Source organism: Taeniopygia guttata, chromosome Z, assembly GCF_048771995.1.
Source record: "Taeniopygia guttata chromosome Z, bTaeGut7.mat, whole genome shotgun sequence".
Lineage (NCBI taxonomy): Eukaryota > Metazoa > Chordata > Aves > Passeriformes > Estrildidae > Taeniopygia > Taeniopygia guttata.
In genome coordinates, this window is record NC_133063.1 from 3548012 (window position 1) to 3570324 (window position 22313).

The 22313-nt window shown below is 46.6% G+C and overlaps 2 protein-coding genes and 2 non-coding genes across 6 annotated transcripts; 1 reads left to right on the forward strand and 3 right to left on the reverse strand.

The window, feature by feature from the left end:
* The first annotated feature begins 7004 nt into the window (after positions 1-7004).
* LOC115491142 (unconventional myosin-Vb) lies at positions 7005-14047 on the forward strand. 2 transcript variants are annotated; one of them, XM_041711369.2, is made up of 5 exons: positions 7005-7782; positions 10566-10764; positions 11461-11554; positions 12518-12661; positions 13757-14046. In XM_041711369.2, exons 1-5 carry the CDS (start codon positions 7487-7489, stop codon positions 13939-13941), a joined length of 918 nt encoding a protein of 305 aa, XP_041567303.2. In that variant the 5' UTR covers positions 7005-7486; the 3' UTR covers positions 13942-14046. The 2 variants fall into 2 exon arrangements, with proteins under 2 accessions (XP_041567303.2, XP_041567304.2); XM_041711370.2 differs by lacking the exon at positions 7005-7782 and having other exon boundaries at positions 10125-10764; positions 13757-14047.
* A 700-nt stretch (positions 14048-14747) lies between these two features.
* LOC140680220 (large ribosomal subunit protein uL22) lies at positions 14748-19565 on the reverse strand. Of its 2 annotated transcripts, none has more exons than XM_072922275.1 (7): positions 19463-19565; positions 19050-19102; positions 18918-18958; positions 17546-17680; positions 16517-16615; positions 15291-15482; positions 14748-14839 (listed from the first exon to the last, which is right to left on the reverse strand). In XM_072922275.1, the coding sequence occupies exons 2-7, from the start codon at positions 19087-19089 to the stop codon at positions 14792-14794; spliced, it is 555 nt and encodes a 184-aa protein (XP_072778376.1). In that variant the 5' UTR covers positions 19090-19102; positions 19463-19565; the 3' UTR covers positions 14748-14791. The 2 variants fall into 2 exon arrangements, with proteins under 2 accessions (XP_072778376.1, XP_072778377.1); XM_072922276.1 differs by lacking the exon at positions 19463-19565 and adding an exon at positions 19325-19401.
* Positions 15156-15224, reverse strand: LOC115491294 (small nucleolar RNA SNORD58). Its single transcript, XR_003957258.2, has one exon. It is a non-coding gene; the product is annotated as a small nucleolar RNA SNORD58 (small nucleolar RNA).
* LOC115491296 (small nucleolar RNA SNORD58) lies at positions 19179-19247 on the reverse strand. Its single transcript, XR_004365929.1, has one exon. It is a non-coding gene; the product is annotated as a small nucleolar RNA SNORD58 (small nucleolar RNA).
* Positions 19566-22313: the final 2748 nt, after the last annotated feature.

A 22313-nucleotide genomic window follows, 5' to 3' on the forward strand; every position in this document is an offset into this window, starting at 1 on the left:
TGCCTTTCAATTACCTCTGAGTGCAGGACCATCATTTGTTTCAGACAGCTCCCATCCCATAATCTCTGAGTGCAGGACCATCATTTGTTTCAGACAGCTCCCATCCCATAATCTCACATTCCTGGATGCTGTCTGTACCCCAGAATTACTGGGGTTAGATGCACCAAGTGATGAAGCCAGACATTTAGTACAGGACCTGCAAGATCCTGGGGCTCAGACACAGCAGGTTCTCTACAAAGTGGGATATCATGAAAAGGAATAGGATCACCAATTCTCAACAGGTTATTTGTTTTTATTCTCCACATGCACTGGGTTTTCAGATATGCTAACGATTAAACTGATTGCTAAAGCTTCCTTCCATTTTTCCTCTCATTGAGGAAAATCTGTTTCCTATTTCCCCATCTACCAGTGTAGGGTGACCGTAGTTTTTCCTACCACCCCTTTTTAGGGACTCAGGGAAAGGATGAGACCACTTTATCTCAAAGGGCACCACTACCTTCTCACTGCACCGCAGGAGTGAGGAGTTGAGGAGAAGCAACCTCACCTTCTCCTCCAACACTCTGTTCCTGAACCGAAAGGGGGACAGGAAAAGTCCTTGGAATGGCAGCAGCAGTAAAGTGTCTCAGCAACGGGCCCCCAGCTGGGTAATAATCAATGCATTCACACAAGGCTGGTATTTTAATTTATTAAGAAATTTATTATTTCTTTTTTATACCCTAGTTTGCTACAGGTGGAATTGACTGGTCCTCCATTCAAAACACCATCACCACTGGCTAATTAAGAAACCACCCTTTGGTAAACAAATCTCCACAATGCATTGCACATGTTCACAATGCCAGGTGCAGCAAGTGAAGATAAGAATTGTTTCTCACTCGTGCCTCTGATCTTCTCACAGCCTTTCCCAGCACCATTCTGGGCAAGTCGTTTGTTTCTGTGGTCAGAGAGCTGCTGCCGCAGTAAAGGTGGAGGTGGAGGACACAGCACCTCCATCCTCCTTTGCCTTCAGTTGCACAGAAAGAATGAAGGTGCATGACTAAAGTGTATCCTGTATTTCTGGCCGGGGATGTGGGATGCACGTGTCTGTAGGGGCAGGCAAAGTCATGCCAGGGCCTCAGCACCACCGCAGGGAATGATTCCTTCCCAATATCTCATCTCACCCCACCCTCTGGCAGTGGGAAGCCGTTCCCTCTTGTCCTGTCACTCCAGTGTCTTTTCCAAAGTCCCTCTCCACCATGGTGGAGAAACATTCTCCATTTTTCATCCATATCCCAATTTCCATCCATTTCCAGTGCGCTCAACAGGCAAAGGAAGCAGCACAAGACATGCTGAAGATCAATGCTTTCTTAGCTGTGGGGAGCCAAGAAAAACCTTGCTGCTGACAGGAATTAAGAAAAAAAAAAAGAGTAAATTATTAAGCCAATTCACAAAAGGCCCCTAAAGCCAGGACCAGCAAAGCTCCAAGACAAACCAGAAGGTTTAGTGTTAAGTTCAAAGATCTCGAATATAAAGCACTTTCACAGTGGGTTTTATTGCAATACTCAGGATTGCCTTGTTTCTGGTCAGAGACAAAGCACAACCAGCAAGAAGTCTACTAAAATTTCCTAACTTCTGCTTCCAAGCAGAATGACACAAAACCAGAAGTCTTTGGGAAAAAGACTTAAAGGAAGATGAGTACAGATCTTCTTCACCCATGAATTTTAATTCAGTGGAAGAATCCTGAAGCCTTGAAAAGCAGGGGCACTTAGGAATGGAAGGCATCACAGCTAATGACCTCTTCCCTGATTTTTGCAGGTGAGTCCCAAAGACGAGTGCTGAAAGCAAAGATGAAAAAAATACTTCAGAACTTAAATCAGAACTCTTCCCTTAAGCCTTTCCAGAATTTAAGGCAAATTCAAAATCCGGTGGAGGGATTTTTTTCACCTCAACATCACACAACCTACAGCCCATTCCTAGATCTAAGCTGAAGATGTACTAAGATGTATTTCTCTAGAAGAACAAGTCCTTTGAATTGCAAAAGATGGATCTCAAAGTTTGTCTGATTAGCTTTTCTGTTGGATTTCAAGAAATAAACAATCCCACAAACACAACGACCAGTTTGAGCAATTACTTTTGAGGAGGAATAGATCAAATACCTCCTTTTCCACGATTAGTCAACCACCTCCTCAAACCCATTTAAATGCCACACAAGGCTGCTAGGATTATGCCCAAACCCCCTTTTTGTCACAGGTTTTGTCGGTGTCCTGCTTGTCAGGGTGCTTGCAGCCAGCCGGTGCCCAGCAGGTCCCAGGGAGCGGCACAAACCCCGCAGGGCAGCTCAGGATGGCTCAAGGGGAGAAGCACAACGCCCACCCCGGCCTGTCCTGCCCCGCACACCGACTCACCAGGCCCCAGGAAACCGCTGCTGCCGCTTCACAGCGCTGGTGACTTCCTCAAGGCGTGATGGCGAGATGAGGCCAAAGGAAATTTGGTAAGAAAACCCCTTTTCACAGCTGGGCAATGGAGCTGCAGCCGCCTCACCCCCACGGCTCTCACTCACCAAGGACCTAGTGCCAGAATCACTCAGCTTTTCATATCCCACGCCCTTGACAGAAAGCAGAGAAACTACTGGAGCGTGAAAAAGTGAACTCCTTGGGGCTGAGTGAGAAGAAAGCCAAGCTGTGACCGTCACCAGATTTTGGGCAGGGTCTGGGCTCACCAAACCCCTCCACGCTTGGCCAAGCCAGGGAAGCTGGTGCACAGAGGGCAAACACAACAAGGGGGTCTCCCAGTCACAAAACACACACAGAGCACCGTGAATATTCACTCCTGCCCCAGAAACAGAACCTGGACTGTCTGACTGATGCAGAGCAGGACAGCTGCTGGAAAACACTGATTTTATCTATTTTTTAAAACTGCAACAAGCCCCTTAACTTCATGTTCCACTGTTTTTATATGCTCATGACCAAAAGCCCCTACCTTTTCCAGGAGGCTTATAGCCATGCAAATACTTCATGCCACTTAATCACAGACACAGAAGGGGCTGCTTAAATCTTCCTCTATACCACTGCTCTGAAATATATGCAAATTATATATATATATATATTTCTTTTGTATCAGTGAAGCAGAACAGGTGCTTTTCCACCTTTACTTCTCTGTTTTCATAAGCCAACCTTATGTGATGGCTGAGAACAGAGGTTACTGTTCGTTCACAGTTATCAGCACAGGCTTCTTTGTCCCCTGCCAAACCCAGATAAGGCACAGCAAAGGAGCAAACTACCAACTGTGATGTTAAAAGGCAGCGTCTGCTGCTTGGAGGATTTGGGGCAGTTTTTAAAATGTCTCCTCCAGCATCCTCCCATTTCAGAGTGTTGATTTTATGACTTGATCTGTTACTGTAAACTGGCATGAAACTTTCATTTGAAAAGGCAGGAAAATTAAAAATACAGAGTAACAAAGCTGTAGTGTTAAAAGGAGAAGCTTAAGGACACGGTGAATTCTGAATTCACCCCATGAGTCCAGCAAGATGCAGCCTCTGTACAGTAAAAAATTGAGGCTGTGAGACCTACAGCCATTTCTCCTTTGTCCAGTGGGACTTTCCCAGGGCCAGCACTAATATCCACAGCAGCCCAAAACTCAGGCTGGCTGGACTTTTCCCTGTCTCATTAACTTTCTATGAGCAAAGACAGGTAAGAGAAAGAACACAATTTTTCATGACACAGTAAGAGCAGCTGTCTTCTACAGCAAACTACTGCAAATACAAACTGGATGAACTATGAATATCCACACAAACCCTTTCTGAACCACTGCCACCTAACTCATCATTAGACAGTCAGCTCACAGAGCTGCCAGAGTTAATTTTAAGGCTCAAATCCCACTTTTTTTTACCAGTATCTTTGCATAGTCAGATGCAAATTATTACATCAATTATTCTTCAATTATTACTTGCCAATTCCAATTATTACTACTGTGCTGCCCCCATGTTTCTCATATCTAGAATCAGCCTCCAGCAACACTGGTCTCAGTTCAGCTGCCCATCCTTTCCTTAACACACAAGAAACTCCATGTCTTTGTTTTTTGGCTTTTTTTCTGTGTACAAGAAGTGTTTTTTATTTACCTTGACACATAAATCTTCTGCTTGAAAGGTTTTGCACATTTCCTCCATAAATTATGTATTTTATTACCCAACAGCCAGCTTGCATAGCAAAGGGAATCACTATCTAGCTCCCTTGCTGATTTATTGTACTACAAGATTTATTCTTCCCATTCACTGCCACGGTTTCAAGTCCTCCCTGGCTGCTGCACTACCCCATTTTCAGGGAGGCAACAGGTTCTGTAGGGACTTTAGGGGAAAAGAAAGGCACTGAGCATTTTTCAGAAAGCTTTCCTCACTTTACCCTCATTTTAAGCAGTTTAAAGCTCCCCTTGTCCCACATGGACCAGGCACTTCCCAGAGCTGAGGGTCTCCCTTGGCCTGAGGCAAAGCTGGTTTGGAGCAGCAATGAGAGTGACCCCAGCTCAGCACCTCCCATTCCACCTGCACAATTTTCTCTCCATTTTCCATCCTGAATTTAGAACTCTGCTGGCTGGAAGGGACCTCCTGGCTTCAGCTACCGTTTCCTACCCTGCTTATGGTATTAATTTCTCTAAATGATAAATCAGGTACTGCCCTATTTGTGTTCTCTGGCTTCACCCAGGCCGGTGTGAGATTGTGCTTGGTCACTCTCACCGTGAAAAAGGTTTCTGATGTTCAGAGGGACCATCCTGTGCCTCAGCTTGTGCTCACTGGCCCTGTCAGCATCATCTGGGCAAGCCCAGGCTCAGAGGAGCAAGAAAAGCTGCTGCTCTGGGCACCCTGTGCCAGGGCTGCCCACCCTCCCAGCCAGCAATTCCTAATTCCCAATATTCCCATCTGTCCCTGCCCTCTGGCCCAATCTTTCGGGGCTCTCAGCTGCTCTTTGCCCCCCACTCTGAGGTGCTTTTTGAGCAGGTGGAGGTTCTTCACCAGCCCAGGCTTGTGGATGTGGTAAAACCTTGCTCCACCCAGGAGGTGCTCCTTGCTCCAAGCCATCACCTCTCAGTTATTTAGGCTGAGGACAGAGCATGGCTGTGTTTTGCTGGGAGATGAACCTTTTATTCTCTCCATGTCTGTGTGATGCAGCACTTCTAAGCACAGCAGGAGGAAATCAGGAAGAACGCTGCCAGGTGCTGCTAACCCTGCCCATCCAGCAGTTCCCTCTCCACAAAGCTTCCAGAGAAAAGCCCTTTGATTCCATGTCAAGGGCAAGTTTGAACTGAAATCAGCCCTTTCTTTATAAATGCATTAAACTCAGCCTTTTTCTTTCTTAAAAAAAAAAAATCTGCTGAATTTCAGCTGCTAAGAGGAAAATCAAGTTAGTTCCTACCTCATTTTCCTCCTACAATAACTGAATTAAAGCTAAGTAGGCTTTTTGTTCCCTGTTTCTGCTCTTGGGATCATTCCTTCAAGCCTGTTTGATCTTGGTGGAAACAGAGCCAGCGAGAGACCAGGTGATGGTGTTAAGAGATGATAACCTGGCAGCTCAGAGTAAACGAGGCTGTGTCTTTGAAATGAGCCTCCATGGCAGCTTCCAATAGATTTCTGTGAGTACATGGATTTTTTCCCCTGTTGGACAAGCCCTACCTGCAGCTGCTGGGCAAAGGAAGAGCTGATGCTGCTTCACATGAGGGATGCTTTAGCAGCTGGGAGAGACCATCATGTGGAGATGGTGTCACACCTCTGCTTCCCACCCTGCAGTGGGTATCCTCCCACTCTGCCATAGATCTGGTCTGTGATGCACAGTATTTTTCCTTTTACCTTAAATAAGAGGTAAATCTGTGTCTGAAAGTGAAATGCCCCTTCTCTATGAAGAGAGGATAATTTACTGAAGATGCTGGAATTAACATCTCTGGGTTTGGGGTACATACACCCCCTCTGAGCTACTTTTACAGGGCAGGGATGTGTTTGGGCAGGAATGTTTTGGTTTTGATGAGGACAGTTTGCTGACTGCAGGTCCCAGCTGCTCCCCAGACCTGTGCCTCCAAGATCAGGATAAAGGGGAATCACAGCTTTGTGAGTCAGCCCTTCCAACTCCCCTCCAGCCCTACCTGAGAATAGGATTGACCAATTATTTCAGGAAATTGTGCTTCAGATGCCAATTACTCTAACTACGTTGAAAGGACCCCTTTTTATGTCTAGGTCAGTGTGACCTCTGGGAGAAGAGGGAGTGCAGTGACTTCTGAGTCAGTGCTGTGTTGATAGAGATGGACTGAATGCTTATTTCCCAGTGCAGGTTTACCTTAAATCAGCATTTTTATATATTTAACTTATAATGGCACTTTCTTGAGCTGCTCTCCTCATTTACCTCAATGCCTATGATTAAAAAAGGAAAGAAAGCTATTTTTCCAAAGAGGCTGTCTCTTAAAAATGCTGGTCATCATGTGAGATTTCACAGGTTTCTGATGTGCAATAAATAGTGGGGACCCTTCCTGCTTTTTCTTTTGGTTTTCAGTACCTGAGGACATGTCCTGCTAAGATTACATTAACAAAAAAATAAGACTTTCCTAACAAATTCATGCAAATGAGACCAGTAAACCTCCCTGTATCTGTCAGGCTGCAGACCCTTTTGGAAACCTGTTACATATGGGATAGCAGAAAGGTTTTAATTAAATTCATACGTGTGGTTCTAACAGAGGAACTTTGCAAGTGTCAGTGCCTGAAATGTTTGCTGGATTTGAGAAGTGCTGTGCTGGAGCACTGGCATGGGAGGGATGCACGAGCTGTCTGTGGTGGTGAGGCACCTCCAGAGCCCCTTCAAGGCAGAGCTGCAACACCGCATTTCTCACTCCTTTCCTCCTGTGAAAATCTGCTCAGGAATGTTGGTGTGTTGTGCTTTGCCACTGAAATATGCAGAGATTCCCTTGCCAGGGAATGGCATCTGCTACAGCTCCTTTCAAAATGTGTGTTTGCAATTCTTCTTTCTGTGCTTTTGTTTTTTTTTTTTTATTAATATAATGATACATCAAGTTTGATGGTTTCCTTGCTTACTTTTTAAATTGTTATTGCTTAAAACAAACATTTTTTTCTAACTGACATCAAAGCCACGTAAAATCTTGCTGTAACAAGTGTTTCTGGTCAAGCTGACCAGCTTACCTCACTAATTTGTTATGTGTCCAGCCCCTCATTAAAGAAGATAAATCAGCTTCTTGCCTCATACAACTTGGGGAAAAAAGCCCCAAACAATCAGCAGAATGTAGACTAAAACAGCCAACTGCTGAAAGTATTGAAGTGAGATGAGACTTTCCTGGCCATTAATCTGCCTGGATGTATACAGAGGAGATTGATCTTGTGTGGATGCACATGCTGCTTGGACCAAAGGTTGCTTTGAGGAAAGACTGATGTGTTTGAGTCAAGTACTGAGGAAACCCTGGGCTGAAGTAGAAGGAGTAGAATTTATTTTAGACCAGTGGGAGTTGCTGCAGTGGGAAAGAGATGGAGAAACTTGTTTTTAAAATGACACACAGGGCACAACCAGGGCAGAGTTCTCCTTTCCCCTGGTGGAAAAAGAAATGCAATGCAATGAAAGTGTGCTCTAAAAAAATAATATTGAATGAAATAAATAAGGGTTCTGTACCTTTTCACCTTCTCTTTCAACTGACCTTTTGTCTTTCTCTGTCCTCTTGTTTCCTTTCTCTGTCCTTTATTTCTAGCAAGACTGAGGACTGGGGCTATCTCAATGAAGATGGAGAGCTCGGCTTGGCTTATCAAGGTTTAAAGCAAGTTGCCAGGTCCAACACTTTCTGTTTCTCCCAGTGCTGCTTCTCCCTTCTCCTCCCTTTCCTGCCCTCTCGTTTCTCTCTCTGGCTCTGCTGCTGCCCTGTGGCCCTGGACAGGCTGGATGTCCTGTCTGGAGCAGCTGGAGGTGGGATTTCCACACTGCAGGGACTGAGACCCTCCTGTAATCTGCAGGGGAGTCATGGTTCCAGCTGCCTGTGGCTGCTGGTGGCTGTTGTCACTGATGCCTGAGCTGTGACCCAGTAAGGATTATGTGACAGCAATGAAAAATTGGGTGATGAAGGGCTTGGGAAGCTGGGATCTCTAAGAAGACAAAAAACCCTTCCCATTTTATTTTTTTTCTCCCAAATTGCACTAAAACATGGGATCTCTAAGAAGACAAAAAACCCTTCCCATTTTATTTTTTTTCTCCCAAATTGCACTAAAACATGGGATCTCTAAGAAGACAAAAAACCCTTCCCATTTTATTTTTTTCCTCCCAAATTGCACTAAAACATGGGATCTCTAAGAAGAAAAAAAACCCTTCCCATTTTATTTTTTTTTCTCCCAAATTGCACTAAAACATGGGATCTCTAAGAAGACAAAAAACCCTTCCCATTTTATTTTTTTTTCTCCCAAATTGCACTAAAACATGGGATCTCTAAGAAGACAAAAAACCCTTCCCATTTTATTTTTTTTCTCTCAAATTGCACTAAAACATGGGATCTCTAAGAAGACAAAAAACCCTTCCCATTTTATTTTTTTTCTCCCAAATTGCACTAAAACATGGGATCTCTAAGAAGACAAAAAACCCTTCCCATTTTATTTTTTTTTCTCCCAAATTGCACTAAAACATGGGATCTCTAAGAAGACAAAAAATCCTTCCCATTTTATTTTTTTTCTCCCAAATTGCACTAAAACATGGGATCTCTAAGAAGACAAAAAACCCTTCCCATTTTATTTTTTCCTCCCAAATTGCACTAAGACGTGGCACCTCTCAGAAGTGTTTTTCTCCCAGTCTCTGACCTGTTGGAAGGGGAGGGTCTGTGCTTGTGTCCCAGTGCTGTCACCTCTGTGTGATCCTGGGGATTTTGTGCTCCCACCCACGTGTTGTCTGTGGGTGAGAAAGGCGTGGTGGACACGGTGCCATCATTCCACAGTCCTCCCCAGGCCCTGCTCTGCTGGGCAGATATCCCTCCTGGATTCTTGTCCTGCATCACCCCCGTGCTTGGTGGTTATGGGGCTCCAATATCTATGATTTTATTAAAGTTTTAAGGACATTAAAGAGATTAAAAATTTAAGTATTTTGTATAGAGTGGTCTAAAGTGTTCACATCTAGAGGTATCAGAGTGAAACCAGACAGTAACAGAAGAAATAACAGAGATTATTTCATGTGTTTTTCCAAGCAAAGTAGGAACCCAGGTTGATAGAAGGAGCATGTTCTTCTGAGGGTGTCTCACGGATTATCCAGACTGAATCCCAACTAATCCCAGTATGAAGAAATAAAATGAAAATTAAGTACTTAATACTTATTTCATGGTGGGTCTGTATTTTCCAAGCCTATTACGAATGTAATTCCTGACAGGATTATGAGGCTGACTGCATTTTGCTCATGTTTCTATAGGTGTAAAACACGCTTTTCTGTCTTGTGCTGGGATGTGGGAGTAGCCACTGTGTTGTTAAATTTTCTAAAGGCAACAAAAACAACAACCACACAAAATAACCTGGGGGTGATTAGTACTTTTCCTCCAGGAATCTCCCCTGAAAGCATGCACTTTTCTATGAATTTATTACAGAAAAATGCCAAAATAACAACAAAACATTCCACGCATAGTTGTTCCTGTAGGAAACAGTTGGCAGGTGTGGATCACAATTTCCCAGGGGACCAGAGCAGTTGTGGCTCTGTGTCTGTGTGTGTCCTGGGTCAGTGTGGAGCTGTCAGCAGCAGAATCCTGCTCATCTTTGAGGATTGCTGTTGGCATCCAGTGTCAGGAGGCCCTGAGCTGCTGTGAGGTGGGCACAGCTCTGACCAAGCACATCCGTGGGCTGCAGCAGGGGCAGGGGCTGGGCATCCCCTTGGGTCATTGCTTCTCTCAGCTACCACTGTCCTGTGTAATCTGGGACTAAACTTTGTAGCTTCTGGCCTGGTGGCCCTCTCTCAGAGTCCTTATACCTTCTGGAATCACTTCAACCTTCTGGCAAGAGCTGGTGGGCTGAAGGGAGATGTCCATGTAGCACAGGGTAGGGGACACTTAAAATCAGCTCCCATGTCACCTGCAGGTTTGTCACCATCACCATCAGCACAGGTGTCTGCAGTTAACACTCAGTGATTGATCATTTTTCCACTGGATTTAAAAGGGAATTCTGGCTTAGCAAATGGCATTTTTCAAGAGTGAAAATTTATGTTTGACAGGAAAGGAGCACAGGAACAAATGTCCTTCAAGCTGAGCTTTTAAAACAAAACCTGCAGGTGTTGATCTGTCTTGCTTTCTTGCCATGTATTTACTCTTTGCAAGTAAAGGAACCTGGATGTTTGATGCAGTTAAATACAAAAGGGTGCTTTGGGATTTATTTTTTAAAAATCCCAACATTTCATAATTCTTAATTTGAGAAGTATTTCATCTGCAGTTTAGCACATGACAGAGTAACGTGGCAATAATAGCTTCTTGTTTGTCAGTTTTATAGGGAGGTTGACAGAATATCTCCCAAGCTGGCTGATTTTGAAGGCTCTGAACTCAAATGGTGGTTGGTACCGTCACGCTGACATCACAGACTGATCGGTGTGTCCTGTTCTCAGGTTGCTGGAAGCACAGCTCCAGGAGCAGAGAAGGGAGCATGAGGAGGAGATGGAAGCTCTGAAAAACCAGGTGGATTTCATGCAAGAGGAGCTGGAGAAGCAGCAGCAGGCATTCCTGCAAACTCTGCAGCTCTCTCCAGAGGTCCAGGTGGAGTTTGGACTTCAGCAAGAAATTACACGTCTGACCAATGAAAACCTGGTAAGAGGCTGTGCTGAGAACACAGAGAGAGGGCAAAAAATGGTTAGAGAGAAAGAGATACGAAGCATAATGTGGAGGGAAGGGCACTAGGATCTTTTTCACCCTTCCTAAACTCTGGAGAATCCATCAGCATCTTCCACTGGTGCATTTGGGAGTGTTGGCACTTGGCCTTGAGCTGATGTTCCATGGCTGTATGACTTTTGTGACTACACAGATGCTTTATTTTTAATTTTTCTAAAATGCTTTTTAAAGTCTGTCTACTTTGTGGCATTGCCTTCTAAATCAGATCACTGGGGACCCTTCTACTCTTTTAGGCACAGAGGCAGCACAGGTTTTTCATCTTACTTGCTTTTATTGGAAGTGTGGAAAGGCAGTTGCCACTCCAAAAAGTTGGCCTGGATCATCATAAATCTTCCCTTTCTCCCCTTCTGTGTCTGTGTGCAAAGTCTGGAGGGAATGTTGGCACCTCCTGAATTTTTGCCCTTTTTCAACAACTCCGGTATCTAAATAAAACTGTTTAAATGTGATTAGCAGCCAGGATTAAACGCTGTGGGTGTGCTCCTCTTCCACTGATGTGCTCACACCATGCCTTGGTGATGCGCAGACCAGACTCCAGCCCCTAACTCACCCCAAATAAATGAGTTGTTCTTGGGTTTAATGTTGGGGTTTCTTTTAAATGTATCCTCTGTCTTTCAGGATCTTAAAGAATTGCTGGAAAAGTTGGAAAAGAATGAAAAGAAGCTGAAGAAGCAGCTGAAGATTTACATGAAGAAGGTCCATGATTTTGAAGGTGACTTGTGCATTGGGAGATAGTGGGTTGGGGGAACTCACTTGGGTTTTACTTCTTTGGCCAGTCTAGGAGGGCTGTAGGGTTTGGGATTTTTTTCTCTTTTTCTTCCTAATAAGATTTTGCTTGTTGTGTCACTGAATTAGCAGCAGGCACTGAGCTGACATTGACTCTGTACCAGGGTTTGGAGGATATTTAAGGAAATTTTCTGCTGTCATTGCAGTCAATGCAGTGACCCAGGCAGAGATACTGAAAGGAGCCCCGTGGCCAGCAGGAATAGTTTTTGATCCGTCAGTTTTGAAGGGGGGATTATAACCCTTTAGTATCAAAATGTGTGTGTATATTCTGCTTAATCAGAAAGCGCCTTAAATGTGGAATCTGCGTTGCATAGAAAGCGCTTCCTGTTCTCTGGAGAAGTGTGATTAATCAGAGAGCTCCATCCTCATGAGTTAATTTCTGGAAACCAGGCATTAAGTGAAATTAAGCTGGGTAACTGGAGGGTTTCCACGGCTTGCCCAGCTGCTCTCTGTCAGTGTGATTTGCATGCTGGTCTCTTCTGCCTTATTGCACTCCAGCAGTGTGCTGCTGTGGTTTGCAGCTTTGCAGGCAGACAGAAGTTGCCATGCTCAGGGATTTTGCATTGACTGCCTGCTTTTTGCTGGCTCTGTGAAAATCATTCACTGGGGTTGCTACCTTCTAGCCTGTGGTCTCTCGGAAAATAAAAAATGGCTTCATTTTTTTCCTCTTCTAAGTTCAAGTTTTGCACTTTTTCTTCCATTCAGCGTCAGAACTCTGTGGACTGGTAATCCAGGACCTGATTGTTTATATTTTTGTATGCTGTCAAAGCTGATGACATTATTGGGAAGTAACTTTTTGACTTGCTGTCTGCACTAAGGGCAGTGGAGGGCCTGAATAGCTGTTCTATCCAGGTGCCAGCCAGGTGTTGATAATCTTTTCTCTTCACAGCATCCCAGACAATGGTGCCAGTGGAGAGGAGGCTGCACGAGCAGAACATGCAGGTTGCTGTCCAGAGGAAGGAGAAGGATTTTCAGGGCATGCTGGAATATTACAAGGAAGATGAGCCACTCCTCATCCGAAACCTCATTACAGGTAAGGAACTTGCTCTGCTTCTCTGCCTGGCTGCTCCTTCTCATGCCTGGGAGAGTTTGTAAATTTGAGATTAAAAAATTAAGGTTAAGGCAAATAGATCATCTTAATTAATCCCTCCTAGGGTTGCATGTTTGTGGTGATGGCAGTTGAGGTAGGAAAAGTAGCACTGCACTAAGCAGATAAAGCAGACTGGACACAATCCCTTAGGGACAGCAAAAAATGGGAAACGCAAAGCAAGGCCACAGCTTTTAGAGCAGGCAGTAACTTGCTGAGCTTTATATGAGGTGATAGATGGGGAGGGGGTGGCAGAAGGACAGAGCCCTGGGACCTGGCACAGCAGTGGGACAAAGGCAGCTCGGTTTATGAGGTAATAACAGACAACATTGAACTTGTGAGCTCTTCTGCACGGCACAGGCTGCACTGCACACACTGCAGCATCCCCTCAGTGCAGTCAGGCTGCCCTGGCAAGGTGTTGGTATTCACTACAGCTCTAGCCCCAGCAGAGCCCAGTGGGGATCCCAAAAGTGCTCACAGAGCAGTGCCAGCCCGTTTCTGTGGGCACTGAAGTTGCCCTGATCAGACAAACTTGTTCTTTAGAGGCTCCAAATGCCCACAGCTGCCTTTAGGATTCCGTATCTTGAGGGAAGGAGTGATTTAATGTGTCATCAATTCAGGGAGAGGATTTATTGTGCCAGGTATTCCTGAAAACTTCAGGGAGCTGTTCTAAGGTGGTCTGTGTGCTGCTGGGTTCAGTTTTACAAGGTAGAGAAGCTCTGGCTCCACTGTGCATCTGTAAGGAGAAATGGGAGTTGTCACAAACATCAGTGCAGGCAGGGCTGCCCTCCCAAGCCTGAGTGCTGAGGGTCTGGGGCAGTCCCCCTGTCCTGCAGCTGAACCTCTGGCTCTGGGTCCACTCTGCAGAGAGGGATGCAAATTGCAGAGCCAAAATACCATTTTCCCCAGGGCTGAAGGGAGAGGGGTTTGCCTGGGTACACTCCAGCTCTGGAGTTTCTCTGCTTCACTTGTCAGTTGGGGAAATTTCAGTTTGCTTTTTTTGTGAAATCTTTTCACTTTTTTAATTGTCAAATCTTCCAGAGCTCAAGCCCCAGGCAGTGTCTGCTACTGTTCCCTGCCTTCCTGCTTACATCCTCTACATGTGCCTCAGACACGCAGACTACATCAATGATGACCAGAAGGTGCACTCCTTGCTCACCTCCACCATCAACGGTGTTAAGAAAGTGCTGAAGGCAGGTGTCCATTTGCTCTTGTCTTGGGGCTGAGAGGCTGTCAGATGGTAACAACCATGTCCAAGTGTGTGACACTCAACTCCCACAGCGATTTTCAAGCCAATTTGCTCTTAGAGCCTCCCTTTTCAGAAGAGCGAGGGGGATTGTGAACTTAGCAATAAAATTGTTTGAAATTAAAAGTTAAAAAAAAAAGTTAGTAGGGAAGACCAGCTAATATAATAATAATAATAATGGAAGGGACACCTTCCACTGTCCCAGGCTGCTCCAAGCCCCATCCAACCCAACCTTGGACACTTCCAGGGATCCAGGGGCAGCCACAGCTGCTCTGGGCACCCTGTGCCAGGGCCTGCCCACCCTCCCAGCCAGCAATTCCTAATTCCCAATATCCCATCGCTGACTGACGGGCGATCCCGGGCACAGCACGGTTCTGTTCCCAGCGCCCAGAAAGCGCCACAAGGAAAATCCGCCGGGCTTTGCCAGTTTTCTGCAAAGGACGAGCGAGCCCAGCATTCCCGATTGTCCCGGATTTAGGAGGAGGAACTGGGATTTCCCGGTTTGAAGGTCCAATACTGGAAGGAATTGCTGGCTGGGAGGGCGGGCAGGCCCTGGCACAGGTGCCCAGAGCAGCTCTGGCTGCCCTGGATCCCTGGCAGTGTTCCAGTCCATGCTGCATCGGGCTTGGAGCACCCCGAGACAGTGGAAGGTGTCCCTGCAGCACTGGATGAGCTCCCAAATCCCTTCCCAGCCAAACCACCCCATGGTTCTGTAATATTTACTGCCCCCGTCCCACAGTAACGCCCGGTGCCAAGTCAGAACTTGTAGCAGAGCAACACAATCAATCCAAACTTTAAAAGTTTATTTATGTACATCTGTCCTTGCAGATTTACTCCCGAGCCATTAGCTTTTGCTTCTTCAGCTTCTTCTGGGAGATCTGGGAAGCAAAGAAAGAAAAACATTGAAATGAGACTTCCCAAAACATCCTGAAGTTACCTTTTAGAAGTGCTGCAAACTGTTAGGAATTCCCTCACAAATGATTCACTCATCACACCTGCACATGAACAGGAATCCCTGCAAGCACTACACTGCTTGCAGGCTCTAAACTCATTTTATTGCACACACCCAGGGTTCACACAGTCTGAGAATGCTGCAGCCACTTTGATGGAGGAAAGAACCGACCCTCTGTGCAATTAAAAATGGTTCTCAGGGTTCTCAAGTGCTTAGTACTTGTGTTAAAATTAAAAAAAGGGGTTGCTCAGAGAGATTTAACTATTTTTCATGGGCATTCCAAAGGTGTCCTAAGATAGTCATCACAGCAACCGCTCTCTCTGCTGGACCCTCTCTCTCCCGACAGGATTACAGAACAGAGCACACGACACCGGTACCTTTTTCTTCTGGGCAACCTCCTCCTCCGGCTTGGGCACGATCTGCTCCTTCTCCGTGAGGATCATCTCGATGTGGCACGGGGAGCTCATGTAGGGGTTGATCCTGCCGTGCGCCCGGTACGTGCGGCGGCGCATCTTGGGAGCCTTGTTCACCTGGATGTGCTCGATCACCAGGGAGTCCACATCGAGGCCCTGGCAGGGAACAAAATCCGTGAGCCATCTGCATCCTAAAGGAATTCATTTCTGCAGCACGAACGAGAGCAATCGGCCCAGACACCGCTGCTGGAGAACGGAGCAGCCAGGCTGGGTGGTGACACTGAGCTCAGGGTTTTCCAAGGATTCACCACTGACACAGCCAGGCTTGGTGGTGACATGGAGCTGAGAGTTTTCCAAGCATTTTCCAAGGATTCACCACTGACACAGCCAGGCTTGGTAATGCCATGGAGCTCAGGGCTTTCCAAGCATTTTCCAAGGATTCACCACTGACACAGCCAGGCTTAGCTGTGACACGGAGCTCAGGGTTTTTCGAGGATTTTCCAAGGATTCACCACTGACACAGCCAGGCTTGGTGGTGACACGGAGCTCAGGGCTTTCCAAGGATTTACCACTGACACAGCCAGGCTTTGCTGTGCCATGGAGCTCAGGGTTTTCCAAGGATTTTCCAAGGTTTCACCACTGACACAGCCAGGCTTAGCTGTGCCATGGAGCTCAGGGTTTTCCAAGGATCTACCAATGGAACTGCTGAGCTTGGCAGTGTCACAGGGATGAGGCCTTTCCATAGCATGCACCATTTAAAATGACAAAGACCAGCCCTCACACACCACAAATAATTTAAAATTGAGCTGACAGCTCATTGTCTGTGGTTATTTCATGGTTACTCAAAGGTGCCAGGTATTACTCCAACACTGCCAACAAAGCTACCAAATTATGCCATAACAAGAAAGAGAGTGACTGACCAAATCTGCAGATGTCAGTTTCAGATTTTGAGATATCTCAAAGCCCTTTTGTGTGAAGTTTAAATTAAGTTACTCCCTGTGAAAAGCTGTTGCTGCCATTTAACTTGAAGAACACACACAGCCTGCTTTAAACAGGGAGCCACACCAAACCCTCCAGGCAGTTCAGTTTTGAGGAGGAAGCAGGCAGCAAGTGGCTCCCCAGGTCAGTGATACCCAGGCCAGGGGTGCTGACAGAGAGCACGACACCACTTTATGCTCAGAAACACCCACCTTGAGCTCAGCGTTGCTCTCTGCATTCTTCAGCATGTGCAGCAGGAACTCTGCGCTCTTCTTGGGCCAGCGGCCCTGCGTCCAGCCCCACTGCTTGGCCTGGAATGGGAGGGCAACAATGGGAGTCCTGCTTTGGCCTGTCCATTCCCGTTAGCTTCTATACACATTTAACTTGCCATTGTCACAGAACGGTTTGGGCTGGAGGAGACCCTAAAGTTAATTCAGTGTCACACTCTCCCATGTGCAGGGACACCTTCCACTGTCCCAGGCTGCTCCAAGCCCTGTCCAGCCTGGCCTGGGACATTTCCAGGGATCCAGGGACAGCCACAGCTGCTCTGGGCACCCTGTGCCAGGGCCTGCCCACCCTCCCAGCCAGCAATTCCTAATTCCCAATATCCCATCTGTCCCTGCCCTCTGGCAGTGGGAGCCATTCCCTGTGTGCTGTCCCTGCCTGCCTTGTCCCCAGTCCCTCTGCAGCTCTCCTGGAGCCCCTTGAGGCCCTGGCAGGGGCTCTGAGCTCTCCCTGGAGCTTCTCTTGTGCAGGGGAACAGCCCCAGCTCTGCCAGGCTGGCTCCAGAGCAGAGGGGCTCCAGCCCTGGCAGCAGCTCCGTGGCCTCCTCTGGGCTGGATCCAACATCTGATGTCCATCCTGCGCTGAGGACTCTGTATTTTACAGATTAGAATTGATTATAATATATTCTATTTTGGTGCGCACTGAACTCAACAAAATTTAATCCCTTGATTTGATGCTGCCAATTAGATGCAAACACTCCACGAAGATGCATCTTCTGGAATGAACAGCCACTCTTTTCTCCCTCTTGAGCAGCCTGGTCTGGTGAAATGTCCCTGCCCATGGCAGGGGATGGGAGTGAGATGAGCTCTGGGCTCCCCTCCAACCCAAACCACGCTGTGATTATGTGTTTTAGTGCAAGTTTACCACCAGCAGTCCACATCCACACATCTCCACATCACCTTTTTGTCTCAAGCACGCACAGCCAAAGGCTCCTGGCTGCGTTTCCAGGAGCTCACCTGGGCGCACCTCCCGACGCCGCCGTTGTAGCGCCGGAAGGGGACACACTGCTTCTTCAGGGTGACATCCTTCAGGTACTTGGTGGCCTTGCGGATGTGCATGCCCTTGATGGCCTGCGCCGTCTCTCGGGTGTTCTACCGACACAGGACACAGAAAAGATCAATCCCCTGAGCAAATCCTTCCAGGGGGCAGCAAGAGCACAGCCTGGATACTCTGTCTTCCCTGGATACAATTCTTCCTGCTACAAAGGAAACACCCAACAACACCCAAGTCTAAAACTAACACTTTTCTTTTTCTTGTTACCACTTTTTTAACCCTCGGTATGACTGCCACTACTTAATTTGTGGCTCCAGCACACAGGATTTTTTTTTGTTCCTTTTTTTTTGTTTATTTTTGTTTGTTTTTTTAACTAAAAACAAATTCAACAAGAAAATGTGTAGCTCTTAATAAAGTTGTAATTTAAGAACTTATACTACTCATAGCTCCTCTTAAAAAAGCAAGATCTGTATGGATAAATTCTGACTAAAATGTCAAATACAGCACCTCACAGGAACTGATGGAGAAACACTGGGACAATTGTTAACAATGTTGTTTTCTCTGAAAGAATTTTACCGGAAAAAAAGGCTCAGAAATAAAAATTAAGGATAAAAGGTCAGTCTTCTAGACAGCATTTACAAATTGTGTAAGCCAGCTCTAACTATAATCCTACCTGTCCATAATCAAGTAAAAGGAAATCAAAGTGCGAACTTCGTATTACACTAAGCAGAAAATGACCTGCAAGTTGAAGTTTCATGATTAAATAACACTCCTAAATTGTTCTCTGCCTTCTACAAGGAACTGAGGTCCTTGTGCCAAAAAACATACAATCAAAAAGAGAAGGAGAAATTAGACAAATTTCACACCAAACACCAGCCCAGTGTCTGATAAATTTACTCCAACTGTTTTGCTGCTGTATTTTGTCATCTGAATTACAAAAGGACAATTCTAGGATCAAGATTGTTAATTTTTTGTGGATGGAGACCATTACAAGCAGCTAACAGCAGCCCTCAGTGATTAAAGAGTAAAAGACACTTCCTTAAAGAGGGGCCAGATGGGATATTGGGAAGAAATTCCTGGCTGTGAGGGCGAGGAGGCCCTGGCACAGGATGCCCAGAGAAGCTGTGGCTGCCCCTGGATCCCTGGAAGTTTCCAGGGCCACGTTGGACGGGAGTTTAGTCCCTAACCACGGCAGAGAGTGGGAAGAGATTATCGTACAATCCCTTTAAATCCGAACCAGTCTGGGCTTATTTTAAAAAGTAACAACAAAAACTAACAAAAACCACGTAAACCAGAAAATGAATTTGCGATTTCTGCTAATCACACACTCCTTACCTTGAAATGCACACGCAGGTTAGATCCCCGGGACTTGCATGCTGCAAGAGAGAGAAAAGACCAAGTTTTAGAATCAAAACCTCACTGGCTTCCGGGAAATCCCACACGAACGCTCCTAAAACAGCAACTCACATTTCGTGGGGTTCTCCGGATCCAGGGAGTAGCGCACCATCTTGAGAGCTCAGCTGGAAAAACATATTAAAGCATATTAAACTTCTAACACTGACACGCAGGACCTGGACTATTCCCCTTACCGCCGCAGCTGCTCAGGAATTACGCGTTCTTTTCACAGTTACATCCAAAGGTGTCCTAAGAAAGTCATCATCGCAGCCACGGATTTTTGGATTTTCGGCCTGTGCCTCCCCCGCATCCGCGCCCGCCCTCCCCCGCGCCATCCCGGGGAATACCGCGGGCGCGGGGCATGTCGCAGCGATCCCGGTGTCCGGGACGCCGGTGGCGGCGGGGATGGGGCGGGATGGGAGCGGATGGGAGCGGATGGGGGCGGATGGCGCGGCCGCGGCCCGACCACGGCCATGGCCCCTCACCTCGGGGCGGCGGCCGCAAAGGAAGAGGAAGGGCGGGGCGCCGCCAGCGCGCGCGCGTCTCGCGAGATTTCCGGCGGGGACGGCCCCGCGACCGCCCCGCCCCCAAGATGGCGGCGGGTGCCGCTGTGAGGGCGGTGTGTGAGGGCAGAGCGAGTCTCTCGCTGATCTGTGAATAAAACGTGTTCTGGGGAAAAACACCGCGGTAGTCACTGTGTGTGAGGGCAGAGCGAGTCTCTCGCTGATTTGTGAATAAAACGCGCTCTGGGGAAAAACACCGCGGTAGTCACTGTGTGTGAGGGCAGAGGGACTCTCTCGCTGATCTGTGAATAAAACGCGCTCTGGGGAAAAACACCGCGGTAGTCACGGTGTGTGAGGGCAGAGCGACTCTCTCCGATCTTGTGAATAAAACGTGTTCTGGGGAAAAGAACCGCGGTAGTCCCGGTACCGAATTAAACGTGTTTTGGTGAAAAACACCGCGGTGGTCACGGTGTGTGAGGGCAGAGCGACTCTATCGCTGATTTGTGAATAAAACGTGTTCTGGGGAAACACACCGCGGTAGTCACGGTGTGTGAGGGCAGAGCGACTCTCCCTCTGATTAGTGAATAAAACGTGTTCTGGGGAAAAACACCGCGGTATTCACCCTCAGCTCATGGTGCGTGTGGAAAACGCCGATCACTTGGTTTTTAAAATTTGTAAAGGTTTAATAATAATAAAATGGTTATAAAAATAGTAATACGATTAGAGTAATAAAATTTAGAGTTAGGACAATTACACGACAATAAAAAGCAAAGAATTACAGATGTCCAGATGCTCTTGGACACTAAGTCACAAAAAGCATACCTTGTGAACAAAGGAATAACCTTAAAAACAATAGCCTGTTGCATATTCATATATCTCATACACAATGCATAAATTCCTTGAAAATTAAGGACTTTTCTGGTTTTTGTCATTTTCTTCTCCTTAATCTTGGTGGTTCCAAAAAGATGGAGAGAAGGTGCAAGGATGTTTGTCTTTTCTGATAAGGAAGCTGTAACTTTATGGGCCCCTTCACTGACATCTCTGTGTGAAGTTTATTGATTATCTCATCTTCTCGCATGAGCTTGTAGCAAATCCTGTATCGCAGAGTTTCTATTTTAACATTGTGTTGTAACCTAAAACTGTATTTAACACACCACTTAAGAGAATTAAAACAGCATTTCTAACATTCCACAGATAATATTCATTGTAGCATTTGCGAAAAGCCAATTATAAAATACGAGTTTTTGCACAGTGCGGGTGCTTTTAGTGAGGAAATCAGCACCTGCCCAGGCAGGGGAGTGCCCCGTGCCCATCCGGCTGATCGCCTTGAACGCTGTGAGCAGCCCTGGTCACTGCAATATGAGAAAAATGTTAAACTGCTTCCCCAAAATGATGGCCATGGAAGCGGTGAAGGGCCCTGAGGGCGCTGGGTCTGCTCAGCTGGAGGGACGGGAGACACATCGCCCTTAAAACTTCCTCACGAGGGGAGAGGGAGGTCAGGCATTGATCTCTTCTCTCTGGTGGCCACTGATGGGACCCAGGGAATGCCTGGAGCTGGGCCAGGGAGGGTCAGGCAGGATTTGGGAAAGGTCCTTCCCCAGAGGGGCTGGCACTGCCCAGGCTCCCCATGGAATGGTCACTGCCAGAGCTCCAGGAGCCTTTGGACAGCGCTGCCAGGGATGCACAGGAGGGGATTGTTGGGGGCTCGATGGTCTTGGTCTTTGTGAGAACTTTCCAGCTCAGGATATTCTGGTGGTTCAGTCAGTCAGGATCATTCAGGTTGGAAAAGATTTCATCGAGTCCCAGCTGTGCCTGATTCTCACCCTGTCACCAGCCCAGAGCTCTCAGTGCCATGCCCAGGCGTTCCTTGGACACCTCCAGGTATGGGGACTCCAAATCTCCCTGGGCAGCCCCTTCCAAGTCCTTCTCATGAGGAAATTCCTCCTGACGTACAACCTGAACCTCCCCTGGCACCGCCTGAGCCCTTTTGCTCTTGTCCTGTCCCTTGTTCTCAGAGAGCAGAACCCGACCCCGACCTGGGAGCGCAGAATTGTCACTGTGGAAAAGACCTTTAAGAGAAGCGGGTCTGACCCTGATCCAGCAGCCACCACCGTGTTCACCATTAGATGGCAGCTCAGGATGGAAATAAAGCAGCACATTGCTCACAGAGGTGTCCCGGAGACCAGAACAAGAGATTAATTCAAATTCATATTTATAAACCTCAACTGATATTAACTGCACCATTATAAAATAATCACATACTGACTTTTATGTGATAAAAGTTTTTTTTTTTTTTTTTTTCCCATTTGAGGCAGTATATGTGACTAGAACTGCTTGGGAAGCAGCTCAATAAAAGCAAAATATTTCCTGAAAGTGGTGCCCAGCTGCATCAAAAGTCTCACTGAGAAAAAAAATGACAGAATGGGGGAAAAAAATGAAGAGATGTATTCCTGAGATGGTAGTAATCTGATGTGTAGGCAGCTCCCCAGCATTAGAGTGTGGGTTTAAATCTGAAATAAGCAGCGGAAGAACTTGCTGACCATCTAAATTCTATGAACAGGAGGCTGGTTTTGGATCTCTTTTTTAGGGCTAAAAAGCCCCAAAGCTCAGCAGCTAGGATTTCACCCAGATGGGAAGAGGAAAATATTTGAGCTGTCACAAATATTTACATGGCTAAGAACTGTAAGAGGTCTAGTTGTTACTGCAGCCCTCCATTTAAAATGTGTCTTTTTCTTTGCTTTTGGGGAAGCTCTCTGCAAAGCCTCCAAGCAACTTTCAAGCACTGACCTCAAAGACTGAAATATGCTGGGGTGTGGGCAAATATTTCTTCTCT